The sequence below is a fragment of the Paramisgurnus dabryanus genome, chromosome 13, assembly GCF_030506205.2.
Source record: "Paramisgurnus dabryanus chromosome 13, PD_genome_1.1, whole genome shotgun sequence".
Taxonomy (NCBI): domain Eukaryota; kingdom Metazoa; phylum Chordata; class Actinopteri; order Cypriniformes; family Cobitidae; genus Paramisgurnus; species Paramisgurnus dabryanus.
Genome location: NC_133349.1, coordinates 18,290,096 through 18,302,605, shown reverse-complemented (window position 1 = coordinate 18,302,605; position 12,510 = coordinate 18,290,096). Strand labels below are relative to the sequence as shown.

Genomic DNA, 12,510 nt, shown 5'->3' with positions numbered 1-12,510 from the left:
TAACTGATGGGACCTTCCGAATTCCTAAACGGGGGGCTCGAACACCCCAAAATTTCCATTGACTTAACATTGAGACAAACTTTGATGGGTCATAGCTGCGAGTGAGAAACTTGTAGAAACTTGTGGCTTACCACATTTAAGGTGGCTGACAGGCTGTGTAAGAACATACCTAACAATGGGGTGTAAGCTGTACCCCTGGGGTGTAAGAGGCCCCCAAAATTTCCCATTGACTTATAATGGGGTAGGAAACATGCCCATAAAAGGGAATAAAAGCGTCCCAGATGGAATATCTTCACTTTAGAATGTCGTAGAGACATGGGGGTGGGCTCATTATACTCAGGCATCCAATCAGTCTCTTAGGGTCACCCCAAAGCTATTAAGCCACGCCCCTAGCAACAATTTTGGGTACCCTAGCAACATCTCCCATAGACTACCATTATAAAAAGCCCAGATGGATATCTTTACACCAGAGTGTCATAGAGACATAGGGGTGGGCTCATTTTACTCAGGAATCCAATCAGTCTCTTAGGATTCTTATTGATGTATTAAGCCACGCCCCTAGCAACCAAATATGAGCACCCTAGCAACATAATAAACGAAGCCTTATATCTCTGGATCTGAACATCATAGAGACATGGGGGTTGGGTCTTTGGGTCATGTTAGCTTCATGCTAGCTCCATGCTAAGTCATACTAGCTTTATGCTAGTTTCATGCTAGCTTTATGCTAATTGCATAATAAATCTTTCTAACTTCATGCTAAATCATGCTAAATCATGCTAGCTTCACGCTAATCATGCTAGCATCATGCTAGCTTCATGCTAATCATGCTAGCATCATGCTAGCTTCATACTAAATCATCCTAGTTTCATGCTAATCATGCGAGCATCATGCTAGCTTCATGCTAATCATGTTACCATCATGCTAGCTTCATGCTAATCATGCTAGCATCATGCTAGCTTCATGCTAATCATGCTAGCATCATGCTAATCATGCTAGCATCATGCTACCTTCATGCTAATCATGCTAGCATCATGCTACCTTCATGCTAATCATGCTAGCATCATGCTAGCTTCATGCTAATCATGCTAGCATCATGCTACCTTCATGCTAATCATGCTAGCATCATGCTAGCTTCATGCTAATCATGCTAGCATCATGCTAGCTTCATGCTAATCATGCTAGCATCATGCTAGCTTCATGCTAATCATGCTAGCATCATGCTAGCTTCATGCTAATCATGCTAGCATCATGCTAGCTTCATGCTAATCATGCTAGCATCATGCTAGCTTCATGCTAATCATGCTAGCATCATGCTAGCTTCATGCTAATCATGCTAGCATCATGCTAGCTTCATGCTAATCATGCTAGCATCATGCTAGCTTCATGCTAATCATGCTAGCATCATGCTAATCATGCTAGCATCATGCTAGCTTTATGCTAATCATGCTAGCTTCAATGCTAATCATGCTAACATCATGCTAGCTTCATGCTAATCATGTTAGCATCATGCTAGCTTCATGTTAATCATGCTACCATCATGTTAGATTCATGCTAATCATGCTAGCTTCATGCTAATCATGCTAACATCATGCTAGCTTCATGCTAATCATGCTAACTTCATGCTAATCATGCTAACATTATGCTAGCTTCATGCTAATCATGCTAGCATCATGCTAGCTTCATGCTAATCATGCTAACATCATGCTAGCTTCATGCTAATCATGCTAGCATCATGCTAGCTTCATGCTAATCATGTTAGCATCATGCTAGCTTCATGCTAATCATGCTACCATCATGTTAGATTCATGCTAATCATGCTAACATCATGCTAACTTCATGCTAATCATGCTAACATCATGCTAGCTTCATGCTAATCATGCTAGCATCATGCTAACTTCATACTAATCATGCTAGCATCATGGTAGCTTCATGCTAATTATGCTAGCATCATGCTAGCTTCATGCTAATCATGCTACCTTTATACTTAAACATACTAACTGCCAGACTGCCTACTAAACTAAACTTCTGTCAAACCGTTTTAAACGTTCAGGCTACGCTTTTTCAAGCCAACATAAAGTTTGTCTTCAAACTTTAATATCTAGTTATTATTATTCTTTTTCTCCCCCCAAAATTTCGGCAACTAACTCGTCCTAGGGCTTTCAAGCTACATGCACCAAATTTTCCACAGACCTTCAGACTGGTCTGACTTAGTGTGCTATATCTTTTCTAACTGATGGGACCATCCGAATTCCTAAACGGGGGTCTCGAACACCCCAAACTTTCCATTGACTTAACATTGAGACAAACTTTGACGGGTCATAGCTGTGAGTGAGAAACTTGTAGAAACTTGTGGCTTACCACATTTAAGGTGGCTGACAGGCTCTGTAAGAACATACATCACAATGGGGTGTAAGCTATACCACTGGGGTGTAAGAGGCCCCCAAAATTTCCCATTGACTTATAATGGGGCAGGAAACATGCCCATATAAGGGAATAAAAGCGTCCCAGATGGAATATCTTTACTTTAGAGTGTCGTAGAGACATGGGGGTGGGCTCATTTTACTCAGTCATCCAATCAGTCTCTTAGGATCTCCCCAAAGCTATTTAGCCACGCCCCTAGCAACAATTTTGGGTACCCTAGCAACATCTCCCATAGACTACCATTATAAAAAGCCCAGATGGATATCTTTACACCAGAGTGTCATAGAGACATAGGGGTGGGCTCATTTTACTCAGGCATCCAATCAGTCTCTTAGGATTCCTACTGAGGTATTAAACCACGCCCCTAGCAACCAATTTGAGCACCCTAGCAACATAATAAACAAAGCCTTATATCTCTGGATCTGAACATCATAGAGACATGGGGGTTGGGTCTTTGGGTCATGTTAGCTTCATGCTAGCTCCATGCTAAGTCATACTAGCTTCAAGCTAGTTTCATGCTAGCTTTATGCTAATTTCATAATAAATCTTGCTAACTTCATGCTAAATCATGCTAACTTCATGTTAAATCTTGTTAGCTGCACGCTAAATAGTGCTAGCTTAATGCTAATCATGCTAGCATCATGCTAATCATGCCAGCTACACGTTAAATCATGCTAGCTTCATGCTAATCATGCTATTCTCATGCTAACTTCATGTTAATCATGCAAGCCTCGTGCTAGCTTCATGCTAGCTTCATGCTAATCTTGCTAGTTTCATGCTAGCTTCATGCTAATCATGCTAGCATCATGCTAGCTTCATGCTAATCATGCTAGAATCATGCTAGTTTCATGCTAATCATGCTAGCTTTATGCTAGCTTCATGCTATTCATGCTAGCATCATGCTAGCTTCATGCTAATCATGCTAGCATCATGCTAGCTTCATGCTAATCATGCTAGCTACATGCTAATCATGCTAGCTACATGCTAATCATGCTAGCATCATGCTAGCTTCATGCTAATCATGCTAGCATCATGCTAGCTTCATGTTAGCTTCATGCTAGCTACATGCTAATCATGCTAGCATCATGCTAGCTTCATGCTAATCATGCTAGCTTCATGCTAATCATGCTAGCATCATGCTAGCTTCATGCTAATCATGCTAGCATCATGCTAGCTTCATGCTAATCATGCTAGCATCATGCTAGCTTCATGCTAATCATGCTAGCTTCATGCTAATCATGCTAGCATCATGCTAGCTTCATGCTAATCATGCTAGCATAAGGCTAGCTTCATGCTAGCTTCATGCTAGCTACATGCTAATCATGCTAACATCATGCTAGCTTCATGCTAATCATGCTAGCATCATGCTAGATTCATGCTAATCATGCTAGCATCATGCTAGCTTCATGCTAATCATGTTAGCATCATGCTAGCTTCATGCTAATCATGCTAACATCATGCTAGCTTCATGCTAATCATGCTAGCATCATGCTAGCTTCATGCTAATCATGCTAGCATCATGCTAGCTTCATGCTAATCATGCTAGCATCATGCTAGCTTCATGCTAATCATGCTAGCATCATGTTAGCTTCATGCTAGCTTCATGCTAATCATGCTAGCATCATGCTAGCTTCATGTTAATCATGCTAGCATCATGCTAGCTTCATGCTAATCATGCTAGCATCATGCTAGCTTCATGCTAGCTACATGCTAATCATGCTAGCATCATGCTAGCTACGTGCTAATCATGCTAGCTTCATGCTAATCATGCTAGCATCATGCTTAGCTACATGCTAATCATGCTAACATCATGCTAGCTACATGCTAATCATGCTAGCATCATGCTAGCTTCATGCTAATCATGCTAGCATCATGCTAGCTTCATGCTAGCTTCATGCTAATCATGCTAGCTTCATGCTAGCATCATGCTAGCTTCATGCTAATCATGCTAGCATCATGTTAGCTTCATGCTAATCATGCTAGCATCATGCTAGCTTCATGCTAATCATGCTAGCATCATGCTAGCTTCATGCTAATCATGCTAGCATCATGCTAGCTTCATGCTAATCATGTTAGCTTCATGCTAGCTTCATGCTAATCATGTTAGCTTCATACTTAAACATACTAACTGCCAGATAGCCTACTAAACTAAACTTCTGTCAATCTGTTTTAAACGTTCAGGCTACGCTTTTTCAAGCCAACATAAAGTTTGTCTTCAAACTTTAATATCTAGTTATTATTATATTTTATTCTTACATCCGGACACTTTTTTCGGCAATTAACTCGTCCCGCACGCTTTGTTGTAGACCCATGAAAGAGGGCTCAAATCGACCGGATTATTGAGGAGAGGTGTGCTATGACTTTTATAAGGGATCGGGTGCAGGATTTCCGAAAGGGGGGCGTAAAACCACCCCCAAAATCCCATTGACTTAACATTGGGCCCAACTTTGATGGGTCATAGCTCCGCTCGTGGATTTTGTAGAAACATGTGGGTTACAACATTTGAAGAGGGTGGTAGGCTCTGTAAAAACATAGATCACAATGGGGTGTAAGTTGTACCCCTGGGGTGTAAGAGGTGCCCAAAAGTGTCCCAATGAAAAGTCAATGGGGCAAAATCCCATAGACTTACCATTGCAAAAATTTTGACGGGTCATAGGTCCGAGCCAGGATTTCATAGAAACATGTGGGTTACTAAATTTGAAAAGGGTGCTAGACTCTGTCAGGACGTCCCCCACAATGGGGTGTAAGGTTACCATAGCAACCATTTTGGGCACCCTAGCAACCTATACCATTGACTGCCATTATAAAATGCCTAGATGGATATCTTCGCACCACAGTGTCATAGAGACATGGGGGTGGGCTCATTTTACTCAGGCATCCAATCAGTCTCTCAGGATCCTTACAGACTTACTAAGCCACGCCCCTAGCAACCACTTTTAAGCACCCTAGCAACATAAAATACAAACAGTTATATCTCGGCATCAGAACATCGTAGAGACACAGGGGTTGGACCGTTTTACTTGTGACTAGGGGTGTAACAATTGGGCACATCATTGGCCACTCCCAAGCCACGCCCCTAGCAACCAAATTTGAGCACCCTAGCAACCGAATAAACAAAGCCTTATATCTCCGCATCAGAACATCGTAGAGACACGGGGTTTGGACCGTTTTACTTGTGACTCGGAGTGTAATCACTGGGCACATCATTGGCCACTCCCAAGCCACGCCCCTAGCAACCAAATACAGTACCCTAGCAACAGAGTAAACAAAGCCTTATATCTCCGCATCAAAACATCGTAGAGACACGGGGGTTGGACCGTTTTACTTGTGACTCGGAGTGTAATCACTGGGCTCATCATTGGCCACTCCCAAGCCACGCCCCTAGCAACCAAATACAGTACCCTAGCAACAGAGTAAACAAAGCCTTATATCTCCGCATCAGAACATCGTAGAGACATGGGGTTTGGACCGTTTGACTCGTGACTCGGAGGGTAATCACTAGTGGATCCCATTTTTTTCCCTAGCAACCAAATACAGTACCCTAGCAACAGAGTAAACAAAGCCTTATATCTCCGCATCAGAACATCGTAGAGACACGGGGGTTGGACCGTTTGACTCATGACTCGGAGGGTAATCACTAGTGGATGCAATTTTTTTCCCTAGCAACCAAATACAGTACCCTAGCAACAGAGTAAACAAAGCCTTATATCTCCGCATCAGAACATCGTAGAGACACGGGGGTTGGATCGTTTGACTTTTGGCTTGAAGTATAATCATAAATTGTCCCACGAAACTTGCCACGGCAAGCACCACTCACATTTTCTTCAGGAAATGTACCTATCTAGTTATTATTATTATTCTTCCAACCAAATTTCGGCAATTAATACGGCTCGAACCGCTTAACTTAGAAACTTCATTCAAACTCTCAAACGTGCGGACTATTCGGGAATAGTGGGCTATGACTTTTATAAGCGATCGGGGGTACGGTCTTCGCCCCAGGGGCGAAAAAGCAGCCGAAAAATCCCATTGACTTAACATGGAGACAAACTTTGACGAGTCGTAGCTCAGACCTAGAATTTCACAGAAACTTGTGACTTGCCACATTTGAAGAGGCTGGCAGGCTCTGTAAGAACATACCTCACAATGGGGTGTAAGTTGTACCCCTGGGGTGTAAGAGGCCCCCAAATTTCCCCATAGACTTATAATGGGGCAGGAATCATGCCCATATAAGGAAATAAAAACGTCCCAGATGGGATATCTTTGCAGCGCAGTGTCGTAGAGACATGGGGGTGGGCTCATTTTACTCAGGCATCCAATCAGTCCCTTAGGATCCTTATTGAGCTATCAAGCCACGCCCCTAGCAACCATTTTGGGCACCCTAGCAACATCTCCCATAGACTGCCATTATAAAATGCCCAGATGGATATCTTTGCAGCACAGTGTCACAGAGACATGGGGGTGGGCTCATTTTACTCAGGCATCCAATCAGTCTCTCACCATCCTTATTGAGGTATTAAGCCACGCCCCTAGCAACCAAATATGAGCAGCCTAGCAACATAATAAACAAAGCCTTATATCTCTGGATCCGGACATCATAGAGACATGGGGGTTGGGTCTTTGGGTCATATTAGCTTCATGCTTGCTTCATGCTAAGTCATGCTAGCTTCGTGCTAGTTTCATGCTAGCTTTATGCTAATTTTATAATAAATCTTGCTAACTTAATGTTAAATCATGCTAGCTTCATGCTAAATCTTGTTAGCTTCATGCTAAATCATGCTAGCTTCATGCTAGTCATGCTAGCATCATCTTAATCATGCTAGCATCATGCTAATAATGCTAGGATCATGCTAATTTCATGCTAAATTCATGCTAACTTCATGGTAATCATGCTAGCATCATGCTAGCTTCATGCAAATTATGCTAGCTTCATGCTAATCATACTAACATCATGTTAGCTTTATGCTAATCATGATAACATCGTGCTAGCTTCATGCTAATCATACTAACATCGTGTTAGCTTCATGCTAATCATGATAACATCGTGCTAGCTTCATGCTAATCATACTAGCATCGTGCTAGCTTCATGCTAATAATGCTAGCATCGTGCTAGCTTCATGCTAATCATGCTAACATCGTGCTAGCTTCATGCTAATCATGCCAACATCGTGCTAGCTTCATGCTAATCATGCTAGCATCGTGCTAGCTTCATGCTAATCATGCTAGCATCGTGCTAGCTTCATGCTAATCATGCTAGCATCGTGCTAGCTTCATGCTAATCATGCTAGCATCGTGCTAGCTTCATGTTAATCATGCTAGCATCGTGCTAGCTTCATGCTAGTCATGCTAACATCGTGCTAGCTTCATGCTAGTCATGCTAGCATCATGCTAGCTTCATGCTAGTCATGCTAGCATCATGCTAGCTTCATGCTAATCATGCTAGCATCATGCTAGCTTCATGCTAGTCATGCTAGCTTCATGCTAGCTTCATGCTAATCATGCTAGCATCATGCTAACGTCATGCTAGCATCATGCTAGCATCATGCTAGCTTAATGCTAGTCATGCTAGCTTCGTGCTAGCTTCATGGTAATCATGCTAGCATCGTGTTATCTTCATGCTAATCATGCTAGCTTCGTGTTTATCATGATAACATTGTGCTAGCTTCATGCTAATCATGCTAGCATCGTGCTAGCTTCATGCTAATCATGCTAGCAACGTTCTAACTTCATGTTAATCATGCTAGCATCGTGCTAGCTTCATGCTAATCATGCTAGCATCGTGCTAGCTTCATGCTAATCATGCTAGCATCCTGCTAGCTTCATGCTAATCATGCTAGCATCCTGCTAGCTTCATGCTAGCATCGTGCTAGCTTCATGCTAGCATCATGCTAATCATGCTAGCAGCATGATAATCATGTTAGCATCATGCTAGCTTCATGCTAATCATGCTAACATCATGCTAGCTTCATGCTAATCATGCTAGCATCATGCTAGCTTCATGCTAATCATGCTAACATCATGTTAGCTTCATGCTAATCATGCTAGCATCATGCTAGCTTCATGCTAATCATGCTATCATCATGCTAGCTTCATGCTAATCATGCTAGCTTTATGCTAGCTTCATGCTAATCATGCTAGCATCATGCTAGCTTCATGCTAGTCATGCTAGCTTCATGCTAGCTTCATGCTAATCATGCTAGCATCATGCTAACGTCATGCTGAATCATGCTAATCATGCTAGCATCATATTTCATCATGATAACTTTTTTAAATCATGCTAGCTTCACACTAAAACATGTCAACAGCCAGGTAAACTACTAGACTAAATTTCTTTTACATTTCTGGCAATCAACTTTTTGCATTTTCATGCACTGGTAATTCCTTGGGAATTGCATATCTAGTTAATTATAAATGTTGTACTGAATGCAATTCTAATGCTTCTTTCCAGGTATACAGTATGAGTATTTGAATACCATATTTTCAAACTTTTGGACTCTTTATATTCTCTTTTTCACCTGCTGACACCAAGATCCAGCATGCCAAATCCGTTAGTTATTAAAATTCAAAGGAAACCGCTAGGGCAGTCAAAAGACAACAAGTAAATAAAGTCTGTCATATTATCCTGAGATAGTGAGTCACAGAGTAAAGGAACAGCGATGGCCTGGCAGAGATATTAATGGAAATACTTGGGGAAATATAGCAATTACACCTCAAAATGCCCGATCAAAGTTTTCCTCGAGTGCTTTGAGGTTTCTCTGAATACACGTTCTCTTTAACTCCAAAAATCCCTGAGTGGGTTTGAGGTTATCTTCTATAAAGCTGCTGTCATATCTTCATCCTTCATGCTACCTCTTCTGGGTCCCTACTGAGCTTGTTCTTGTTCGCTTTCTTGCTTTCCTTTACACAGCAGTTTCCTTTTTCTACAGTGTACTGTTCAGTTTAATGGTTGTATTAACAATTCCCTTTTTATCACGGTCCTGTCCCCTTGGAGTTTTAAGCAAATTTATCTTCTATAAACAAATCTTAGATAATTACAAGGTTTTGCTACACAGGTTTACCTCTGCCTAGATTTCTGCATAACCTGAAAGGCATTTCTCTAGGTGCATACTGGTGTCTATTGGTTGGAGTGTCCACTAGAGGCACTAGAGGTGCTTGTTTGTTCTCCATTTTGATGCAAATTGATTCCCGGTTACAAAGCAGACAATACCGAACATTACGTGAGGAATAATTGACGACAGACCATTAAATTATTTGAAAATATTTACTTCATGCTGTTACACACGAGGGTGTGCATTATTTTCAAATAATTAAAAGGACCGGAGTTAAATATTTCGCTTATATTACGGTTAACACAGACATTGCTCTGGTGCTTATTTTAAGACATCTGACAGCTTGGGTGTGCATTTTACAGAAAAATAATCAACACCAGTGGAACATTTCTTAACCAATCAGAATAAAGCATTCAACAGGCCTGTTGTATCATTTCAAATATTTAAAAGTAGCGGATAAAGGACCTGAATCAATTATTCTGCTTATAGACGGTTTCAGCAGTAACCACATAGCTTGACTTCATTACATCTCAAACAACATATCTGAATGAACACTAATCTGAATTATCCAAGCAATGCCATAGAAGAACCTTTCTCACCTTTTCATAGTCTGAAGAACCTTTTTTTCAGTGCAAAGCAAGTGTCGTGCAACAAAATGCAACCATATAGTTTGGCCTTTCAAGAACCTTTTTTTAAGAGTGTACACAATTTATAAGAAAATTTTGCTTTTGTTGGTCATGTTTTATCTCACGTACACCTGCTGCTGATGCCCCCCTCAGAAATGTAAAAAATAGTTGCATGACATTCCTGCTTTCTGTCCTTTTTTGTCTTCAGTCCACACTCATTCTCTGAACCCTCAATCATAAATCTGCCAGCTGGCTCGGTCTTCACTTTTCCCTCACTGTATCCTCTTTTTATGCTCGCTCTGTCTCTCCACGCTCCCTCACTCCTTCCCATAAATTATCTTCCTCAAGAGTGAGAGAGAAGGACAGAGAGATGTTTCTGGAGAAACAATGACTGCCGAAACCAAAGAGAGAAGGCTGAAGTTGAGAGGAAAATGAAAAATGAATGTAGCCGAGGTTTTCGTAAGGTTACAGACACAGAAAGCAAAGATTCATTTGGAGGTGCGTTCAGAAATTGAGATGGCGAGAGAGATGCCCAGATGGAAAAATAGAGGAAGGGGGGAAATAAAGAGTGGAAGTGTGACACTCACGGCTGAGGGAGAGCAGAACGAGAGATCGCAGTAGGAGAGAAGGAGTGGAAGAGAGGAGAGATCGCTGGCCCGGTCTCATTGTGTATTGAGGCTCGGCAGCTGATCAATGAAGCCTCTGTGGTCGATGACTGCACAATTCACCACATACACACAAACACACACACACACACAGTACAGGCTCACACACCAGACAGCTGAAAATGCTGCGAAATTACTACACTAAACATGCAGGGTTAACTAAATCACTTAAGCGGCAATGTTTGAATACTAATATCGCATGCGGTAATATCCAACTGAACGCAGCTAATTGAAACGATCCAATCTCCACGTTTCAAGAGTGAAAAAAAACTCTCGGCAATTTTCACACTTAACTTTCTGATTAATGCAGCCCGACCACTTATTAGCACTCAAAGTACGAACTCAATTGTTATAAACATGAATGAGTAGGCGCTTTTAGATAATAATGCACTTTATATGCAGAAAGCCGTTTATTGTATTCTAAACGCTTGCCAGCTATGAACACTGTCTGAAGCCACAACACATTTAAATCCCCCAAAAAGCTTTCGGATATAATTTTTTTTGTTTATCCAAACCTTCCTTCCAATCGTCTGATTTTTGCGTACTGTATTTGTTTTTGTGTTTGTGATGAAGCAGATCCCGCTGATTTTACCCCGCTGTAAAACACACCTCAGTGCCAGCACGATGCTGTGATACCACAAACATAGTTTGGCTTATGGAAACAACCATAAATCAATACGCTATCAAGACTGCCAACTGTTTTTATCAGATTCTAAGTGAGTTAAACGGTTTTTAAATTGAGAAAAATCAAAGTACATTCAATCAACTTCAGAAAGGCAAATTAAGGCTTGCACAAATGAACCGACGCCTTTGCAGGTCCCAAACAATGCAGTTCATAATTATTACATGCTTATTACAGTGTAATTACATAGTAACAAACCCCTAAATAGCTCAACTTCAATGTGACATTAAAGATCACATATATATCACAGGAAATATTTCAAAGTTTCACAAGAAAACGTACAAACTGCGCACTCAAAGTCCAGTCTGATCTTTAATGATTAGAGGGCTATGAGCCTTATCGCAGCACCCTGTGCCTCTGCCTCTGTTTCATAAAGCCCAAAACAGCAAATTAAGCCGTCTTCTAAGCACACCATGAAACTGAACACAATCAGGCATCACAGACACACACACACACAGACATCAACTGTGTCACAGTTACAACGTGTAGGGATCACAACCCGAGATCTGTGCCCCAGGTAACTGCAGCGGCCGTCTGATGCGGAATCAATCCTCTCCGAACCATTCACACAATGTCCAAGGTTGGGTCAAAGTTAATCCATCTCTCCTCTCTTATCCTCGCTCTTTGTGGATCTATCCATCCGTGAATGGTCATGAAGTGTTGTGTCTGCCGTTTTCTCTGATTCCAGCGTACTTTGTTTTAGTCCTCACAAGGAGTCCCTTAAACAGATCGATTAATCTAACTCCTCTTAATACTGAATGATTTGGGTGGTGCAACCTAATATATACTCGAGTGTGTGTGTGTGCGCCTGCCAAAGCATACTCCACATATCAGTTATTTTTCTAAAGGGCAACAGAGGGTGTAAGGCTACAATAGGACTCATTCAGTAACCAAAACAGTCAGTCAGTCAGTCAGTCAGTCAGAAAATCTCTTTCTAATTCATCCTCACTTCTACAGTGGTGTCTGTTTGGCCAAAGCTCTCTGGGTCATTAGCTTTTTTCTGATCAGCCTTTATCTGTCTGCCACACAGAGAGTGTTCATGGGTCACGAGGGGCCGTTTTAAATGAATG

General features: G+C 41.5%; 1 protein-coding gene across 3 annotated transcripts in view; it reads right to left on the bottom strand.

Moving 5' to 3' along the window:
• Positions 1-12,510, bottom strand: part of cadm4 (cell adhesion molecule 4) — a 179,365-nt gene that overhangs the window by 68,892 nt on the left and 97,963 nt on the right. Inside the window, exon 1 of one of the 3 annotated variants that reach the window (XM_065245686.2) lies at positions 10,681-11,679. The exons of 1 other annotated variant lie outside the window; for it this stretch is intronic. In XM_065245686.2, coding sequence (XP_065101758.2) covers positions 10,681-10,759 — 79 coding nt within the window. In that variant the 5' untranslated portion in view covers positions 10,760-11,679. Of the gene's footprint in view, positions 1-10,680; positions 11,680-12,510 lie in introns of those variants that run through there. One more of the 3 variants, XM_065245688.2, reaches the window with a different exon arrangement.